Here is a 20,933-nt window from a genome sequence, read left to right on the forward strand (position 1 = left end):
TTGGGACTCACCAAGCTAGCATAAAAATATGGGATTATCTTCTGTCTGTTTAATACTGAGATTACAGATGTGTGCCACCATGCTTAGCTTAAAAAGTAAATTACTTATGCTGACACATTGAACATAGTTGTTAACAAAGTACAGCATATTTAAAGTTTAATCTTTCATAGGAATACTAACACTGTTCGTATTTCTTAAACCTTCTGTACAATTACTAACAACAATAAAAACCTACAGAGACAACACCAGGAATGAATGCTAATGTAAAAGATAGACTTGATTAACAATGGTCCAGTTGGGATCATTGATTGCAGCCAATGTATTCCTAGATGTGAGATATTGATAGTGTGGGACTACATGAATGGGGGAAGGAGGGAGAATTTATGAAAACAATGCTCAATTCTATCCCAAACTTAAAACTACTCAAAAACAAAATTCTATTTTAGATAATATACAAGTACTGAGGATGTTTGTTAAATATGACTTTAAAGTAATTAATAAAATGGGATTAGTATATTCAATGGTGACAAGAACTAGTTAAAATCACTAAAAGAGTGACTAAACCATGTGATGTGTGCTTTTATATTTGGGATCTTTATAGATTTCTTTAAATTATGTATTTTGCACTTCTTTTATGAAACTACAAAGCAAAGAAATATCTGCAACAATCTAAAAGGAACACATGTTAGAAATCAAAAGCCCCTGTAATGCTACTTAAACACTGTGTGCAAATCGAAATCACTTCTTCATCCTTCTACAGTCTGCATCATCATTTGAAACATGTGTGCTACCTGCAGTGTACCTAGCACAGTACCAATTTCACAGTGGACATTACAGAAATGGCAGTTAGCAGTCTAATTTAAACCACATGGAATATAACATCACTTTTAGCTTCAAAACATTTAGTGATGTCACATCTCACTATCTTATAAAAGACGAAAATGCCAAAGCATTAACAACGGTCACATTTGGTACTCATTTGTTATTCAATGTTTATGCAAAGATGGCTTCAATGACAAACAAGAAATGAAGAGAACCAGTCAAGTGACAAGCAGGGCAATTATGTAGCACTTCACAATTATCAGAGGAAGAAACTATCAAAAGAAATTTCAAAACCAGCAGACTTACCTTTTCTTTTGCCAAACCACTTTCTGGAAAGAAAACAGAAAGTGAATATTCATAGCCACATCTCTGTAAGTGATCTGCCACCAGTGAGTTAGAAGCACCTATTAGGAGGGCACTCCCTTCCACTGAAATAGATGCAGGCTTCACTTCTCCACTCAACACGGGATGCATCAACTCCTGAATTAACTGGTTCCGGAGTTGGGTCTAGCATGGAAATAGAAAAAAAAAAAAAAGAAGACAAAAGGAGATACATTTCACCAGAGTAGAAATATACCCAGATCTGTTAGATTAATTGAACTCTTTAATTTTCAAAATGATTCTAGATCCATAGGTAGAAGGTAGGAATCACTTTTTTCATAATTTGTCTTACCCTTCAGTGGACTTGGGCAAAAGCTTTCTTTCCCAGCTCCCACATCCATTGTCTGTAGACCATAACTTGAATTCTCTAAAAGAAATTTCAGCTGCTTGTAATCATAAAATCAAGTCAAAGGGAAAATTCTGCCATTTCATTCCAACTGTGGATTGTGGCAGTCTATGAAAGCAGTATTTCTCAATCCAGTTCATTAGCATATTGATGCAAATAAACCTTAGCTGTCTCCCACCAGGGTTTCTCTGTGTAGCCCTGGCTGTCCTAGAACTCATTCTATATATAGATTGATCACTCTGGCCTCAAACTCAAGAGATCCACCTGCCTCTGCCTCCCAAGTGCTGGGATTAAAGGCACATGCCACCACACTCAGGTTACAACGTAGTTCTTAATAGAGAAATAACATACAGGAGGGAAACTAGTAAGTCCCATATCACATATCAAGAATGTACTTTTGGGCTGACAAGATAGCGCAAAGAATAAAGGCACTTTTCATGCAAGCCAGATGACCAGAGTACCTAAGGTGGAGGAAAAGAACAGACTCTCAAAAAATTGCCCCTGACTTCCACATATGGATATACACAGTCATGCATGTACATACACACTTTAGAAAAAAAATGCATTACCACATAGGATATTTATTCACATGTTAAGACACTGGAAGATAGATTTCTCAGCACTGATAAATGAGGAAATGAAGGGTCAGAGTAGGTAATTTTCTTCATGTAACAAGATTGTGTTATCCATTGGAATTTTAAGAAAATCTCCTAAATCATTGATATTATTAGATGTTAAAGTAGTTTTCTGCATATAGTTTGAGGTATACAATTGTGCTGAACTTAGCAGCAAGTTATCTAGATTATTGAGGTTCCACAGGAAACAAAATCTAATCATTTATTTGGCATACATGGCAGCACCAAAAGTAGTCCTTAGTTTAAATTTCTGCTATCCTTAACTATGGTAGAGTGATTGCAGCTAAAATCCCTTTCATAGGAGAAAAAAAGAACATCTACCCCTCCCAATGACAAATGATGCACCATAGCTCCCTCTGGGGAGCCACTGAGTTTATTAGATTTGCTAACAGAGCAATGCGTGAGGTATTATGGGTGGAAGTGTAGACGCCCTTAAGGCAGCCACAGTAAGGAAGGCACCCAGCATGGTAACTCCCCCAAAGCTTCCCCAATCTATATACCCCAACTCACCCCCGCCCCCAGGAATGGGGCCATTTGCAATTATAGTAGAAGTGCAAACAACTATTTGGGAGGAATGGTTGGATACTCAAGTGAGGGTCCCATGATGATCCTTCCCACTCTACTTTTAGGAAGGAATTATCAACTGTCAGCAAGCCCAACTGTGATGATCTTTTGTGAGCAGGCCCAGCTCAACTCCTGAAGATGGTGGGAGTTTGGCTCAGAAGATAGTCCTGAACAATAATAGTATACATTAGTGCCATGACAGAGCAGAACCTATTATGTACCTAAAATCCTCTACTTAAAAGACATTTATACTGAACAAAGCACACATGCTCAGCATCATCTACAATTTACAACCTAAAATAGTAAAGAAAGAAAAAGAAAAAAGTAAAAGGGAGAATGCAGTACCCTTAACCAATTAAATTAGAAGTTGCTTAATTACATCTGTAATATACTGAGGAAGAGCTATACTCAGAGCCAGCTTAATAAATAGAATAATTTAAGGATACCTTGCCTAAAAGAAAAATTTAGTATTATAAACACGATGAATAGAAAATAAGAGCCAGAAAAACTGAAACGGCAATTATAAATGAATTGCCATCTTGACAGCCACAAAAAAAAAAAACAAAAAGTACTTGCTAGTAGTCACAAAACTGGCTTGGAGCTTCCCAGCAGGCAATGCACAAAGGAAATCTGTTCAAAATTAAATTTTGCAGGCTGGAGAGATAGCTTAGTCAGTAAAATACTTTGCTAAATAAACATAAAGTCCTGAATTTGATCCCCAGAAACCACATAAAAAGCTTGCTGAGGTGATGAACAATTGTAATCCCAGTTCTCAGGAGGTGAAGCAGGAAGATCCTTTAGGTTCACTGGCCAGGCAGTCTACATGAATTAGAGAGTTCCAGATACAATTAGAGATCCTGTCTCAAGAAAAAAGGTGAAATGCAACTGAGGAAGACAGCTGACATCAACATCTGGCCCCAACACCATGTTAGTGCACCTGCACAACCCTTACACACACAATGTTCTTAAGATAAAAATCAAACGTAGCATGAGGGCTGCTGATGGATTTCAGTTGGTAGAGTATTTTCCTTTCATGCATAAGGCCCCAGGTTTGATCCCCAACACCAAATAAACAGGTGATTCAAATAAACAAGGACGTTTAAGCTCATCCTTGGGTCTATAGATAATTCAAGGTCATTCTGGACTACAAAGACTCTGTCTCAAAAAAGAAAGTCACTAAGAGTAACTGTTACATAATCATGAGGATTGGAATTTAGATTCTGGTACCTGTGTAACAAGCCAGCTAGGTGCAAAATGAGGGATCAGACAGCCTGTTCAGGCCTCCATGCTCGGGTAAGCACACACACTACACATCTGCATACACTTAGGCAGACAGAAATAATTCATGATACACACACACACACACACACACACACACACACACACACAGGACAATTGTCACACACGAGGTAGGAAATTCAAAGTATGAGAAAAAAAATTATTACCCTTAACACACATCTCAGAAATGGTCTCAGCTAGACCAAAAATAAATAAACAGATGATTTGACAAGTTTCATTTAATATATACCTAAACTAGAAGTAGTATAAGATGCCTGTAATCCTGACACTAGGAAGGTTGAGATAGAAGGACCACCATGAATTTGAGGTAGTATAATGAGATGCTATCTCCAAAAAAACTAAAATTATGAAAAAACCTCAAAGCAAACAAAGGCACCTATAAATAAATGACTTTGCAGTTGACCATGAATACAAATCCTTTTCAAATAATAAAATATAAATTAGGCCACTAAATTTTATAAAATTTAAAAGTTATAACCCACCCAATATCAGTCATTGAACTGTCAAAGTAAAAATTAGCTAAATTCAAGAAAATAAAAATCTGCCCTGCCTTTCATCCAGTTGGGTAAAAAAACAATAGCCAGCCACACTGTAGCTTACACAAAAGGGTATAGATAAATATAGCCATGGTCAATACCAAATAAAACTAAGATGTGAAAGACGCAAGTATAATCTAGAGTATAACATGTCCAGAATGCAAAGATTGTTCAATGTTACAGATTAACAAAGTATAAACAATCCAGGTGGTTGAATCTAGTATCATTAATGGGTTAATGAGTTGGATATAAAAGATCAAGCATTTCCAATGTGAGAGCTGGAGATGGTTCAGTTGCTAAAATACTTTCTGGGCAAACATGAGAACTCGAGTTCAATCTTTAACCATACACATAAAAACCTAGGCACGTTAGTGAGTGCTTGTAATCCCAGCACCCAGAGGTAAAACGGGAAGAATACCTGGAGCTCAAGGGCCAGAGAGAGAGAGAGAAACTCTGTTTCAAAACACAAGGGGGATGGCTCACAAAGATATGTAAAGTAGACCTCTGGGCAACACAGGAACACACACACACACACACACACAAAGAGTAGGGGGAAAAATCAGGCTCACCTTTCTTTATTTCCCAATTCCATATGTAAAAATGTATTTCTGAAAGGTATACTGTAATGAAACACATTAAACTACTCCGTCCCTTGCTGTTACCCAAAATTATGGGGCACTAACAATATTTGCTTCTCATTTTAAATATTCACATTCCAAGATATTTTATTTTTATTTATTATTATTACGACAGGGTCTCACTATGCAGTCTTGGCTGACCTGGAACTGGTTTTTTGGCCCAGGCTGCCTTCACAGAAATGTGCCTGCGTCTGCTTCCCAAGTGCTGGGATTAAAGGCATGTGACAACACACCTTCATATTTTCTATGTAGTATCATCTAGACTCTAAAAATCACCTATTAATTCTGAAAGATGTAAACCTAAGTTAATGGGTATGTTTTTTAGTTAGCAAAGAAATTAATAAGCTTCATTTTGATGTTTTCACACATGTATGCTATGGAAACATAGTCACCTTCCCATTACCCTTTTCAGTCCTGTCCTTTCCCTTCTGCTTTCATTACATATATGACACATGATCAAATCTAGATTAAAAACAAGATCTGTAACATCAGCTTAGTGTAATGACCTGTTCACTATAAACATGTTATGTGCTACCTTCATATCAGTTCAATAAACCTATTATATGTTATTTTATACCTGAGTATATGTTTCATACCTGATTATATGTTCTTTTTAAACCTGAGCCATCATTATCTGCTTCCTCCCAAACCCTCCACGGCCAGATTAAAACTCAACATTTTAAGAATGTAATTCACCAATACAATCTGTATTTTAGTATTTTAGAGAGCCAAGCTCTGGATGAATTTAACTGTGGAACTACCTGCTGTTAAAGGTTACACTTCTGAAAGTAACAACATAGTAGTGCCTAAATCTGATACCTTAAGTGTGTCCAGTATACCCCGATCCTTAAATGTCTGGTATAGCTTTTTGCGCAGTTCATCTTGACTCAATACATCACACTTGGCCGACATGGTGGACTGTAAGAAAAAAAAAAAATGAGTTACCTAGCGGCAAAGAGGATCTGAACTTCAGAAATCAGACCAGTGGCCTCCCCGGAAGCCCTAAGATGTTCAACTGAGCCGTAACGAACATAAACATGGAACGTCCTTTCTGAAAGACCCTGGGTAGTGGCAGGTAGAACTACCTGAGCCATTGTTCTCTGCTTCCTTCGAGCTCGGCTCTCCACGGCCAGACGCTGTGGCCCAGGCCAGGCGGCAGGTGGAGAGGGAGTCCCTGACCTCCGAGCCCCAGCCTCTGTCACTGAGGGCCGGGAAGAACGAGGGAGCTAGAACATCAGCCCATTGCTCCGACAAACACTCCCACTTCCTCCCTCAGTTGGAAAGGGTGGGCGGGGCCGTGACCCAGGAGGGGGTCTAGACGGAAGGATAGACCAGAAGGGGATCAGACGCGCCTGCTCAGTAGACGGTTTTCACTGTCCCATAGCTCATTGTAATGACGCTCTTTTCCCGCACACCAGGCACAACGTACCGCCTAAACTCAACCGCCACAGGTTGCAGCACTGTGACGTTTGCGCGATTTTAGGCCGGAAGTCGCGGCCATCCCGCGAGAGCGTAGCCTCAGATCTCGCGGGAGTTACTCCGGGTTTCCCCGGCTGAAGCGACAAAGCGCGAGTTTATGAGGTTGGTGGTACTATTGTGGTCGCCTCCCTTCAGGTAGGTTTTGGAGGGAAGTCGGGGGCGGGCGCTCTGGGTTGGGGGACGGCCCGGGCCCCGCGTGACGCGGATGTTGTTGTATCTTTATCCAGCCCTGACTCGAACAGCAGAGCCAGCCCCCCGGTGCCGTTTAATCACATCTCCGGGTAGGTACAGCCTTCGTTTCCTTTTGGAAACGACCTCCACACTCTTGGAGGCTTAACCCAGTGTATCTTCACTGCAGCACCATTGCCATTTGCAGCCGGAGAGTCCTTTGTCGTAGAATAGAACATTTGAACCTGCGCATCATAGGTTAGCTGCATCTTTGGTCGGTTTCTATTAAATGCCAGTAGTAACCTATGTCCGCACACACGTGTCTACAGACTTTGACAGATGCTAGAAAAGAGGCAAAAATCGCCTCTCATTGAGACACACAGAGCTTAATTTTATAGAGAGCTCCCATTGTGTTTTCTGTGAGAAAGGTACCCAGGATGCCTAACTCAGATTGTAGAGATCCGGGTGTGGTGGCTCTCATGTAATCCCAACACTGGAAAGACTGAGGCAAGAGCATTGACTGCCAGTCTTCAGTTCGAGGTCAGTATGGGCTATAATGTCTAAAGAAAAAAATGTCAATCCGGGGGCCCTAGCGATCCCCAGCACTGCCTTGAAAAACAAAAGCCCCACCATACTGGTGGAGGCAGGAGGATCAGAAACTTAAGATCATCCTTCACTACATAGCAAGTTGGACCCCCGCCTGGCATAAATGAGACCCTGTATCAAAAATAAATGAATAAATAAGTAAAACTAATTGGAAAGAAAAGAAAACAGAATCCCCAGAAGCAGGAATGAAAAACACTGCACTCAGTGAATGAAATGATGACTGAGAAGTCTTGTGGACTGAATAGTTTAGCAAGAAGGGTATTAGCAGATGAGGGCATCTCTATGGGCGAAGTGTGGCTTTTCAGTGCCGTGACTGGTAGGATTTGGATAGTGAACAGAAGAATGAGCATCACAGAAGGGGGGGGGTATAGGCAAAGGAATAATGGCCAGGACTGTCTTGGGGGTGGTGGGTGTTAAGTAAGTTCTGTGAAGACACGATTGAGTCATTGTTAGTTAACAGCACAGAGGAGTAAAAGAAGTTTTGATGCATAGCTATAAAAAAATAAAAGTTGAGAAGCAGCAAGAAGAAAAACAGATTATAGAAATTGAACAGACTTGGTATAATTGTAGAAGGGCTTATTTGGAGATGGATTAAGGATACACACAGAATTAGGGAGAGCATTTAAGCCTGAAGAAGAACAGTAACTCTGGAGTAGGTATAATCAAAACAAGTCTGGGGAAAAAGTAAGTAGACTGGTCCTTGCCATCAGAGGTGAACAATAGGATTGAGATGAGACCTATAGAGCAATGTGAGAGGACCTATTTTGAGTACTCCAAAGGTTTGAACTCTTCACCCCTGCCTTTGGTCCCAAAGTTAAAAAGAAGTAAATTCAGTGGTCTCTGAAAGCCAACATAAACTTACTTGGGGGTCAGGCCATTACTCCTGACATTAATAGGGACATTTTCCCATTGGAGATCTGTCAATAGTGTTACATTTTCCCATTGGAGATCTGTCAATAGTGTTTATAGAGCTACTCATTACACCAGACGTGTTCCGCGTCACACTTCCTTTAGCTTGATCTGGGGAACAGATGGAAGGAACTACTGCTATCAAGAGCACAGGGCAGTTTCTACAGGTTCTTCAATAGAGGCTGTAGAGTGATTTGCTATAAAAATGGATTTCTTTTAACTGGGATGCATGAGTCTTATCCTGTATTTACTTGTAATTAAAACTGCTTAACTTGGAAAGAATTTCTAAGCTCATCCTCCCACTCTCCCACTGAGGAAGCCTTCCACCATCACACCACATGAATTTTAGTTTCCTGGTAACTTCAGGTGACAGTCCTAGGTATGGACTCTATAGCAGTTTAGAATAAGTCTGTCAAGTCCAGAGTTAGCAAATAGTTGCCCTCCTGTATGTACTGCACTTCCCCAAACCCATAACAGACATGAATAATTGATCATAGCCATTCACTGCTAACCACACTGTTTCTTAGCACCAACTCCTGGCAGTCAGACCAGCTAAGTAGATTTTGCTCACAAGAAACCCTTTGCTATCCCTAGTCAAATCCCTTTTTTACTAGACATTGCATTGTACTTAAATAATATCCACCAAAAACCCTTCCTACTCAGCTTTAAACACCGAGAGTTCCTTCAGTTGCTCTTGTTTTGTTTCCAGAGCATTCTTTGTCTAAATTTAATGAGGACGACAGCAGCACTTTCCCTACCTTGCTTGGCATCGTCTTACTCAGTTTTTTGGTTGTTGTTTGTTTTGTATTTTTTGATTTATTTTATTTATATGTATGTCTGTGCAATGAGTACAGGTGCCCACGGAGGCCAGAAAGCATTAGATCCTCTAAAGCTAGAGGTACAGGCAGTTGTGAGCTGCCCGATGTGGGATCTGGGAATGAGCTTGGGTCCTCTGCCAGAGCAGTATGTCTTCTTTTTCTTTTTATAAGATTTTGTTTTGTTTGAGACAGGGTTTCACTGTGTAGCCTTGGCTGTTGTGGACTTTTTGTAGACCAGGCTGGCCTCAAACTCACAGAGATCCATCTGCCTCTGCCTCCCATAGTGCTGGGATTACAGACATGCTCCACCATGCCCGCCTGTAGTATGTTCTCTTAACTGTTGAGCAATCTTTTTGTTTCAGCTGTCTTGTTTGTTTGTTTGTTTTTCTGAGACAGCATTTTCTCTGTGTATCCTTGGTTGTCCTGGACTTTGTAAATCAGGCTTCTGTTGAACTCACAACAATCAGCCTGCTTCTGCCACTCCGAGTGCTGAGATTAAAGGCCTGTTCTACTATGCCTAGCTTGCCCTAGCTGTCTTACTCTTCATTCAGAATAGAATTCTTTACATTCATTTCTTGACATGTTAGCCTCTTGGATTACTGAGCAATAAATTTAAACTTTGGGTTCATATTTCTTTTACTCTAGGTTTCTCTTTTGTTGTGCAGTTTGTTACTGGTTTTGGTTTTTTGAGACAGTCTCCTACTGTGGCCTAGGCTGGCTTGTTCTCCTGTTTTAGCCTCCCAGGTTCTTATAGATGCTAGCCACTATACCTGGCTTCTGTTGGTTTCAAAATTCAATTACAAGATTGTCTCAACCTTTTATATCTTAAAAATTTCATGTAACACTTGTGACCTTACAGGTCTTCCTTCTTCCCCACCCTACCCCACTTTGAGACAGGGTCTCTCTGTGTAGTCTTGGCTGTCCTATGTCTCAAATGTAGGCCATGCTGATTTAGCCCCACAAAGATTCAACTCTTACTGCCTCCCAAGTACATGTCACCACACCTAGCAATGGAGATATTTTTTTTTATTCTGACATTTGCCTGCTAGTAAACTTTCTTGTTGTTATTTTTGTTTTGCAATACAGACTTTCTCTGTGTAGTCTTGGCCATACTGGAATCACTCTGTAGACCAGGCTGGCCTCCAACTCACAGTGGTCCACTTACCTCTGCCTCCCTGATTGCTTGGACTGTGCCCAGCTGCTAATAAACTCTTCATAGCTGCCTTGTATTTGAATGTGATAAGTTGTCTTCAAGCTACTAATTTAGTGTAAACTATGATACTACAGATCTATAATCTAAGCACTCCAGAGGCTGAAACAAGAGGATCCTGAGTTCAAAGCCAGCCTGAGCTACACAGCAAGACCCTGCCCCAAAACAAAACAAAAACTTATTGGTCCAAATGCTGAACGAAGATTCTGTGGAGACATTAGGCATAAATTGGCATAGAGAATTTAGATATTAAGTCAGCTTTAGGTCGCCCCTTCTTCAACAAATAATGAGTGTTTCCCAGATCCCTAGCACTGTTGTAACCCTGGGGATACAATAGAAAACAAGAGGTATGTCTGTTCTCTGTCACGCAGGCTATAAGTCTCCAGTGTAAATAGAGAATGCAAATGAATAATAACCTGAATTTGGTTGTTTTTGTTTTTAACTTATGGTGGATGAGCTACTGTATAGATAAAAGTCCTGACATGGTGTCTGACCAGAATCAGCTACGTAATATCTATTTTGGTTGATGTTTTAGTCTCTGAATATACCTGGTCATAGATGAGGAGATATCCTTTTATCTGTTTCTCAAAATAGGAATAACATTTACCTATCTCTTAGCATAAAGAACCATTCTGTGCTGTGATTTCTTTAATGTCACTTAACAGTAGACGTAGAATTATTGATCCAAGCTATATAATTTGCCAGGACATTAAGACATGTTTAGATTGAAATGCCTAGGAATTTTTCTAATATCTAACATGAGTCTTGAAGTTTGCATCCAGCCCAGCCTGGGAGCTTGCTGCTGAGAAGTCATGCTTTGTATGTAACAGGGAAAATAGAAATTAAGCATACTTGCTTCTTTTATTTCAGTGTATACCCAGTGCTAGTGGCCCTTCTTTTCTTAATGGTAACCTACAGAGGCATTTGCTTTTGAGAGAGTCTCTCTATTTTGTAGCTCTGGCTGCTCTGGAACTTGCTCTATAGACCAGGCTTGCCTAGAAATCACAGAGATCCACCTGCTGCTATTAAAGGCTTGTCATGCTAGAAAAACATTCTTAATGGATTAGTGTATGAAGAGACATATCATAGGCCCTCGTATTTTCAGACTTATTTTGTGGCATACATCCTTCTGATAGAAGGAAGACAAATACACTGTATAATCTGTGGGAAAACGTTACATTATCTCTTTTGTGTAAAAATGGTCTGTGGTAGCTGCCTCTTAGCTTCCTTTGAAGGGTACCTCCTCAACATTTCTGAGGCAAGCTGATTAATTCCTTGGCCTTTTCTACTTTATATTATGCTTAGCTAACCAGCAACCTCTACTAGTCTTTCCAGGTATGAATATGAACAGTGAACTCCAACTTCAGCCTAACATACTCTATCATATATAGGGATCCTTGAGCTAAATGTTTCAAGTTTTTCAGTCATGGGAATACTGTCTTTATGATATACTACAGGTTTTCCAGTTTCTTTCAGAAGATATTGTACATTGGGTTCTAAAGGACATATCACAGGCATTTAAGGTGTAGGGTCCAATTATAGTTTACCAGAAAGCAGACCATGTTGCCAAACTTAAGTAAAATACTAGAATTCCATACTTCATGTTAATCATTTTGGGTCTCAGTATTGAGGACTAAAAGTGTGTGTTATTTTTTTCTCACTTAATTTGATTAGGAGCTATATATTGAAGACAATGTCTGGAAGCTTCTACTTTGTAATTGTTGGCCACCATGATAATCCAGTTTTTGAAATGGAATTTTTACCACCTGGGAAATCAGAATCCAAAGTACGTATTCAACCTTACATTTATTAAGAATTTTTGGGTTGTTTGTAATGGTATGGCATAATAGTTTCTTAGAACTGAAATAGATCTGGATAGATGAAGCAACGGAGATAGAGCAACAATTAAATTAGGCTTTGGAGTACCACAGACTGACAGAAACCAGTTATGGAAGGAATGTTACCCACTATGGAATGCTTCTTAAGCATATGGAAATGTGGTAGGCCTGGAACAATTTTTGTTGCCTCAAAATGCCACAGTAGTCCATTCTGTTTCAGTAAATCACATTTTTCACCAGTGTAGACATCAATCAGTTTCTACCTGAGGAATAAAAAGAACCTTACTCCCATGTCCTCCTGCTGTCATTGGGACTATAACACTTCATGTCAGTGGCTTTTGCAGCACTGATTACATTGTCCCCAACCTACTGACACTCATGCTGTGTCCAGAAATTCTAAAAGCAATAGCAGAAGTGATGCTCTTTTATTATCAGAATTGTTCCAGAGGAACAAACTCAATTCAAGAACATAATGCCCATCATTCAGAACCTAAATTATAAGATACTTTTCAACTATTCAAATTGTACCACCAAAATAATATGCTATTTTGCCAGTTATTGGTCCTGTGTTATCTCCAAGCTCTGTTTTTAGGATAATATTTAAACTTGGTTTTGAAGTAGTGACAGCAATAGGTTCTCCATGGGAATTGCCACTTACATACTCCAAAGACCTAGTGGGGAGCACCACATGGAAACACTTTCTAACTTGACTCAGCTTACTTCTTTCTACCAAATCACTTATTTAAAGCATTTCCATGGTGTGTGCCTAGTCCCTCAAGAGTGTTCATCAACATGCAGGCCTGGCAAACACTGCTGAGAGACAGACACAGCATATTTGTTTCTCTAAGGAGTCAGGTTTCTTTGGCATGGCAGCATTAGGGATGTAAACATACTTGAGCTGTAAAAGGGTTCTGGGCAACTGGTGAACTTCCACCAACTTCATCGTGGGAGCAAACTCCTCAGTAAAAAAGGTTATACTAGTTTCTTATGGGTGTCATAGCACAGTGCCAAAACTTGAATGGCTTAGAATAGAAATACATTGGCAGTTTTAAAAGCAAATGTCTGAAATTGAGGCCTTGGCAAGACCTTACTCCTATGGAAAGTAGTTCACTTGGCTTCTGGCAGCTTAGTGCTAGTCTTCTTGTCTCATTCTCCTTGTATACATGTGTCCAAATCTCCCATTTATTTATTTTTATTTTTTGTGGGGGAGGATGTGAATGTCCTGGAATTCACTAGGTGGCCTAGGATGGCCTCCAATTCAGGATGATTCTCTGTCCTCAACCCACTTAATGCCGGGATTACAGGTATAAGCCACCACATAGCAAACCTTTTTCTAAGGACAGCAAGTAAACTGGATTAGAGACCCACTCTACTCCAGAATGACCTCATCTTAACTAACCACATCTGCAGTGACCCTTTCTCTAAGGCCACATTCTGAAGACCATATGACCTTTTTTTTTAAGATTTATTTATTATTTATTATGTATACAGTATTCTCCCTGTATGTCAGAAGAGGGCACAAGATCTCATTATAGATGGTTGTAAGCCACCATCTCATTGCTGGGAATTTAACTCAGGACCTTTAGAAGAACAGCCAGAGCTCTTAACTTCTGAGCCATCTCTCCAACCCAGACCATATGACTTTTGAGAAGGACTCTGTACACCAGTGGTTCTCAACCTTCCTAATGCTGCGACCTCTTAATGAAGTTTTACATGTTGTGGTGACCCCCCCCCCATATAAAATTATTTTGTTGCTACTCCATAACTGTAATTTTGCTAGTTGTGATTTGTAATTATCTGATATGCAAATGGTCTTAGGTAACCCCTGTGAAAGGGTCATTCAACCCCCAACGGGGTTACTACCCAGTTTGAGAGCCACTGGCAGGTTGTTTTTTGGAAAACACAGGAGTTTGGATTATGAGTCTTAATATCTGCTTTGATACACTGCTAGGTAGAGTCTTTCAGAGGCCCTCTGTGGTAGGCTCTTGTCCAGTTACTTGTTTACTCCTACATCCAATGTCCATCCCATTTGTCTTTCTAAGTGAGGATTGATCATCATATCCTGGGTCCTCTTTCTTGTTTTTCTTCTTTAGGTGGATAGATTTCAGTATATTTATCCTATCTTGTAGGTCTATGTAAGTGAGTATATACCCTGTGTGTCTTTCTGCTTTGGGGATACCTCACTCAGGATGATCGTTTCTAGGTCCCACCATTTGCCTGCAAATTTCATGATTTCCTCGTTTTTAATTGCTGAGTAATATTCCATTGTATAAAAGTACCACAATTTCTGTATCCATGCCTCAACTGAGGGACATCTGGGTTTTTTCCAGGTTCTGGCTGTTATGAATAAAGTTGCTACAAACATGGTTGAGCAAATGTCCTTGTTGTGTACTTGAGCCTCTTTTGGATATATGCCTAGAAGTGGTATAGCTGGATCTTGAGGAAGCACTATTCCTAATTGTCTGAGAAAGCGCCAGATTGATTTCCAAAGTGGTTGTACAAGTTTGCATTCCCACCAGCAATGGAGGAGGGTTCCCCTTTCTCTACAACTTCTCCATCATGTGTTGTCAATTGAGTTTTTTATCTTAGCCATTCTGGTGGATGTCAGGTGAAATCTCAGGGTCATTTTAATTTGTATCTCTCTGATGGCTAAGGACGTTGAGCATTTCCAGCAGAATGCAGGGAATCAAAAAAAAGGGAAGGGAGTTAATACCACCTGGAGAGGACAGGAGTTCCACAAGTATCAACTATATCTGGGCACAGGGGTCTTTAATGAGACTGTTTCTCCAAACAAGGAGGATGTATGGATGCAACCTAGAGCCCCTGCTCAGATGTAGCCATTGGTAGCTCAGTATCCAAGTGAGTACCCTAATAAGGGGAACAGGGACTGTTTCCGACATGAACTCGATGGCGGGCCCTTTGACACCCCCACCCCCAGGGAGGAGCAGCCTTGCTAGACCACAGAGGAAGACTTTGCAGCCAGTCCTGAAGACACCTGATAAACCAGTATCAGATGTAAGGTTGGAGGTCCTCCCTTATCAGTGGACTTGGAAAGGGGCAGGGAGGAGATGAGGGTGAGAAGGTGGGGTTGGGAGGGAAAGAGGGAGTGGGATACAGCAGGGATACAAAGTTAACAAACTGTAACTAATGTTAAAAAATAAAAAGAAAAAAGAAAACACAGGAGTAAGACTTCATCCAGTCTCTGTGAGTTTGAGGCCAGCTTGGTCTACAAAGTGAGTCCAGGATACCCAATGCTACACAGAAAAGCCCTGTCTCAAGGGGGGAAAAAGAAGAGAGAAGAAAAGAGGAGGAGGGAAAGAAGAAGAAGAAGAAGAAGAAGACGACAACAACTTCATCCATGTTGTGAATTTCCTCTATACATTATAGTGAGTCATTCCTACCATCTTTCCAATTAGGCCATTTTGCCCATAAAAAGGACAATCTTGGTTCTGACAGAATTGTTTCTGCTGTTGACAACTCACGCTTGGGATGAGGGGGACTCCCTCCCCCCATCTCAGATCCCAAACCATGTAAGCTCTGTTCTGCAAGAGGGCTATCATACCACACGTGCCACCTCAGCTATCTCTGCTGCTTTTCCTCAGAAAGCCTGGCTCTCCCTGTTGCCTCCAGCCCTTGAGGTCCCATGTGTATACCATCCCTTTGCATCTGTCCTTGATTTCCACTTTGGTCTCCACCTGGAGAAAGTGCTCTCTTTGATCCACATCTGCTTACACATATTTTGTGTGTTTCTCTTCTAATAAGATAATGGGTTTCTGGAAAGTAGCATCTGCTTTATTTCCTCCTTTAAAAGTAGTAGTCTCGGAGCTGGAGAGATGGCTCAGAGGTTAAGAGCACTGACTGTTCTTCCAAAGGTCCTGAGTTCAATTTCTATCAACCACATGGTGGTTCACAACCATCTATAATGAGATCTGGTGCCCTCTTCTGGTGTGGAGGTATATAGGCAGGCAGAACACTGTATACATAATACATGAAATAAAAAAAGGTGAGTCTTTCTTCATATGATTAAATAGTTGCCTTCTACCAGTATTAAAATAGTATCTTGAAGACATTAATTGGTGTTCCTGTTGTTTATGAGTGATAGATACCAAGATTGTAAAGGTATATCTTTTATTTCTCATGACAATAATGTATGAAGTAAATGTAAAGAGTCCTCCCTAACAAAAACATGTATGGAATTTATAGGATGAAAACCAGGCATACTGGTACATACCTGTAGTCCTAACAGGAGGAGGGAGGCTGAGGCAGGGTCAGGAGCTCATGACCATTCTAGGCTACATAGTAAGGCTATATCTTAAAATAAGAAAAAACACACATGATACACAGAAATTGACAGAATGTATTGTTAGTGTTCCCAATGCCATATGGCAGTGTTCATCTTTCTCCATTCTCTGTCTTTAGGATGATCACCGTCATCTGAACCAGTTTATAGCTCATGCTGCTCTCGACCTTGTGGATGAAAACATGTGGCTTTCTAACAACATGTACTTAAAAACCGTGGACAAATTCAATGAGTGGTTTGTGTCAGCATTTGTCACTGCAGGACATATCCTTATCTTATGGTAGTTTGCTTTCTCTGGCTGTTATAAACATCATGACCAAAACCAACTTCAGAAAGGAAAGGGTTTATTTAGCTTATACTTCCCAAGTTGCAGTCCATTGCTGAGGGAAGTCTGGACAGTACCTCAAGCAAAAACTGAAGCAGAGACCATAGAGGAATACTATATACTGGGCCCACCTGCCTATAGATGGTACTTTTTAAGTTTTTTTTTAATGTTTTTTTTAATGGGTATGTTTTGTTGTTTTTACCTGTTTTTATGTTTTTAATTTATTTATTACAATTTATTCAGTTTATATCTCCGCTGTAGCCCCCACCCTCATCTCTTCCTAGTCCCACCCACCCTTCTCCTTCTCTCCCTATACCCTTCCCCTAGTCCCCTGATAGGGGAGGATCTCCTCCCCTTCTATCTGACCCTAGACTTATCAGCTCTCGTCAGGGCTTGCTGCATCATCTTCCTCTGTGGCTTGGCAAGGCTGCACCCCCCCAGGGGGAGGTGAACAAAGAGCCAGCCACTGAGTTCATGTCAGAGAAAGCTCCTGATCCACTTACTAAGGAACCCACTTGGAAACTAAGCAGCCTATGCGCTTCCTCTGAGCAAGAGGTCTAGGTCCTTTTCCATGCATGGGCCTTAGTTAGATTATCAGTTTCTGCAGGACCTCCTGGGCCCAGGTTTTTTGGCTCTGTTGGTCTCCTTGTGGATTTCCTGTTCCCTCAAGGTCTTTCTATCTCCCTCTTATTCCATAAGGTTTCCTGTACTCTGCTATGTTTGACTATGAGTGTCAAGTATCTCCTTTGATACCCTGGTGGTTAGAGTCTTTCAGAAGTTCCCTGTGGAAGGGCTCCTGTCCTGCTGTTCCTAGTCTTCTTCTACTTCCTATGTCGATCCTGTTAAATGGATAATTTTAAAGTGTCTCACATGTAAAACTAGGGATTATCTGAACCATACCAAAGGCTATTTTACTTTATGTCTCCTTAATATAATGCTAAGTTGACTTTAAGCCAGTTTATATATTCAACTTTGCCATCACAAAGTGCAGTTTATGTGACTAATTTGAAGATTATCTTATCAGATGATTGCTTTAACTGTTTCATTTCTAGTAAAGATTATGCCTTAATTTTTTCACATATGAGATTTATTATGCTTCATGATGTGAGGCAAGAAGATGGAATAAAGAACTTCTTTACTGAAGTCTATGATTTATATATAAAGGTATGATATGTTCTATAATTTAAAATAATGATTTTTAAACGATAGGGCTAGAGACATAGCCCACATTAAGGTATAAACATCAGTTTCTCTTATCATTAGTAATTCCATTTTAGTGTTTTCTCATGTATTATGAAGCACTTATATTAGTTAAGGAACTGATGAGTTTTAGGTTTATGGTAAAGCAAAGTATTAAAACCCCAAATTGAAAGAATTACAAGGCACAGTGACAGATGTCTGTAATCCCAGCACTTGGGAATATCATGAGTTTGAGGCCAGCTGAGCTACACAAGGGGGGTGGGGGAGGTGTAAAAATCTTAGCTGTGGTATATATACTTTTTAAAAAACTGAACATGAGACACTTAACATTTGTTTACTTAATCCAATGGGCCATATAGATTGATCACTTTATAATGAATATAAGGTAGATTCAAGATCCATGCTAATGTATATAGGCCATATCAGTCATACTGCTATTAGGTTAGAGGCAGGTTCTTCTCAAAACTAAATGTTGGAACACAGAATTCCTGAAGAGAAGCCAGATAAGGGCATACATAACCTATGCTCCCAGCACTTAGGAGGTAGAATAGAAAAATCAGTTCAAAGCCAGTCTCAGATATATGGTTAGTCTGAGGCTGCTTTTGACTACACAAGGCCCTATCTCAGACAAACAGGTACCGCTTACTACCAAATTCCAAGAGTTGGGAGACTGTGGAAGGATTGCAGTGACTTTAAGGCTGGTCTGGTTACAGAGTTTGAGGCTAGGCTAGGTGACAGAATGAAAACCTGTATCCCAGAAATTTTTTCTTTATGATGTTTTTGTTCTTTTTCAAGACAGGGTCTCTGGTCTTGGTTGTCTTGGAACTTGTTCTGTAGACCAGGCTTGCCTCAAAGTCACAGATAACGGCCTGCCTCTGCTTCCCAAGTGCTGGGACTAAAGGTGTGTGCCACCACTGCCTGCCTGTTTATTTTTTAAAGATTGTTGTTGCATTTTTTTTTGTGTGTGTGTCTATTTGGGAGAATGGGTGTTGGAGAGAGATGATCCATGTCGTGGTGTACATAATGGAGGGAGGTTAGGTCAGCTTGCAGGAATCAGGTCTCCTTCTACCACACGGGTCCTGGAGATGGAAATCTGCTTTGTCTAGCTTGACAGGCACTGGGCCTGTTTATTTTTTATTTATTTGTTTTTGAGATAGTTTCATGTAGCCCAGTCTGGTCTTGAACTACTGTGCAGCTAAAGCTTGCCTTGAATTCCTGATCCTCCTACACCTCCCAAGTGCAGAAATTACAAGGGCATGCAACCACACCTGGCTAAGATGTTATAATTTAACAATGGGCACCCTTCTTTGAGAGGCCCTGCAAATATGCAGTGGTATACCTTATTTCCTACCTATCTCTTTCTCTTTAACCGTCATAATTATTTTATACTTAACTACAGCTCTGCTTCATTTAAAAAAAAAATAACAATGGAGAACTTCCAATAAGAATTGAAAATGAAAATCAGAATTTTGTCTTTGCTAAATTTTAAGCTAAAAATGTAAATTTCCTTTAGCAACCTGTGATTTATCAGACTCTTTACATTAACAGGCTCACTAATACTTTTTTCTTTCTTAGTTTGCAATGAATCCATTTTATGAACCCAATTCTCCTATTCGATCGAGTGCATTTGACAGAAAAGTTCAGTTTCTTGGGAAGAAACACCTCTTAAGCTAAATGGGAAAAAAGTCTGAAGTAAATAGTATCACCATCATGGGCTATACTTGGTAATGTGTGCACTGTAAGTAATTTGAAACAGCCTGGAAAACTTTCACCTAAAATTCTACATGGTTTCATGTTGATTATAATTTCATGTTGTTTGTGAACAGTGTTATTTATTTATAAAGAGCTCTTTACCAGTACTTTTAAATGTTTTTTTATTAAATAGCTTGAGAATGAACTTTGTCTTTCCTGACTGAGGTAATCTGATCGTAATTTATTAAATCAAAAGCAAATGTCATTAAATAGCTGTTAGATGGATTTAAAACTAAAAGGTTCTGTAAACATGAAGAAAAACTGCATTATTTTTACATTTAGAAATGTTCTTTTAAAATGCTTAAAACGCTGCAGTATCAAGAAGCTGAAGCAGAAAGCCTCTGCTTGTTACATGGTTACAGAACTCTGTCAGAGGCTGAGAATAATGATCCTGTGGAACTCTAAACCCCAGGACTGGGTTTACAGAGTACACTGGGCCAGTTACAGGCCCTGGCAGAGTGTGTTGCCTCTGTCACCTTATATTCTTGTGTTTTCCTTCTCTTAGTAAACTGAAGGTTTAATGACCTTGTTAATATCTATACTTGAAAAAAATGTTATAATAAAAGTATTAAAATAAAATGTATTACTACTAAAAGCCTGGGTTACACTGACGTTTGCACTTAGCCTTTTAGGCTATGTATGGGGTGAGAGGTGGTAGATGTGGCCTCTTCTATAAGAAATGTTGGTTTGATCTTACAATAGTATATATGCATGGAAAAGCAAGTAAACAAGATTTTCATGTATACACTAGAAAAATTCTTCATTCTAATTTTTGAAAAACCAGTTCTAAGCTTTCTTGTATTCTTTGGTGAAGTTGTTACCATCACTTTTGTTTTTTTTATTTCTTAAATAAAGATTTATATCCAAGAGTGTGGTAGTCTGGTACCTACTTTTAAAATGCAGATCAACACCAATACTTTTTTAACCCCATTTCCCTACTGAAATCTGAAAACTAATATGGTACATCTTAACCCATTTAATAGCTCAGATCACAGATCACCTCTTACTAGCTGATAAAGGCACTCAAGTAAAAATTTGTGACTTGAGGCTGGAGAGACATTACTCAGCAGTTAAGATGTTTTGTAGAGCCAGTCATGGTGGCACATG

General features: G+C 39.8%; 2 protein-coding genes across 7 annotated transcripts in view; one reads left to right on the forward strand and one right to left on the reverse strand.

Annotated features, from left to right (window-relative positions):
* Positions 1–6,657, reverse strand: part of Ofd1 (OFD1 centriole and centriolar satellite protein) — a 41,133-nt gene extending 34,476 nt beyond the window's left edge. For 2 of the 4 annotated variants that reach the window (XM_055613354.1, XM_055613350.1), the window contains exons 1-3: positions 6,307–6,485; positions 6,041–6,139; positions 1,129–1,329 (exon numbers count right to left, since the gene is read on the reverse strand). In XM_055613354.1, the coding sequence (XP_055469329.1) occupies positions 1,129–1,329; positions 6,041–6,139; positions 6,307–6,315 (309 nt within the window). In that variant the 5' untranslated portion in view covers positions 6,316–6,485. Of the gene's footprint in view, positions 1–1,128; positions 1,330–1,495; positions 1,571–6,040; positions 6,140–6,306; positions 6,486–6,573 lie in introns of those variants that run through there. The other 2 variants (XM_055613351.1, XM_055613352.1) reach the window with 2 other exon arrangements.
* Positions 6,658–6,756: 99 nt separating this feature from the next.
* Positions 6,757–20,693, forward strand: Trappc2 (trafficking protein particle complex subunit 2). 3 transcript variants are annotated; one of them, XR_008720847.1, is made up of 7 exons: positions 6,757–6,835; positions 6,928–6,981; positions 12,086–12,197; positions 16,669–16,811; positions 17,951–18,038; positions 18,870–18,975; positions 19,650–19,719. XR_008720847.1 is itself a non-coding variant. In XM_055613374.1 (6 exons), the coding sequence occupies exons 1-6, from the start codon at positions 6,798–6,800 to the stop codon at positions 19,746–19,748; spliced, it is 534 nt and encodes a 177-aa protein (XP_055469349.1). In that variant the 5' UTR covers positions 6,757–6,797; the 3' UTR covers positions 19,749–20,693. The 3 variants fall into 3 exon arrangements, 2 of the variants coding, with proteins under 2 accessions (XP_055469349.1, XP_055469350.1); XM_055613374.1 differs by lacking the exon at positions 18,870–18,975 and having other exon boundaries at positions 19,650–20,693; XM_055613375.1 differs by lacking the exons at positions 6,928–6,981; positions 18,870–18,975 and having other exon boundaries at positions 19,650–20,693.
* Positions 20,694–20,933: the final 240 nt, after the last annotated feature.

Source organism: Psammomys obesus, unplaced genomic scaffold, assembly GCF_907164565.1.
Source record: "Psammomys obesus unplaced genomic scaffold, mPsaObe1.curated_primary_1811, whole genome shotgun sequence".
In the NCBI taxonomy this organism is placed as follows: domain Eukaryota; kingdom Metazoa; phylum Chordata; class Mammalia; order Rodentia; family Muridae; genus Psammomys; species Psammomys obesus.

Excerpts from the sequence above, each read along its gene's own strand:
- Trappc2 (XM_055613374.1), top strand. The coding sequence starts at position 6,798 with ATGAGGTTGGTGGTACTATTGTGGTCGCCTCCCTTCAG. Across the intron at positions 6,982-12,085 it reads CCGTTTAATCACATCTCCGG|GAGCTATATATTGAAGACAA; the intron begins GTAGGTACAGCC and ends TAATTTGATTAG. Across the intron at positions 16,812-17,950 it reads TCAGCATTTGTCACTGCAGG|ACATATGAGATTTATTATGC; the intron begins ACATATCCTTAT and ends CTTAATTTTTTC.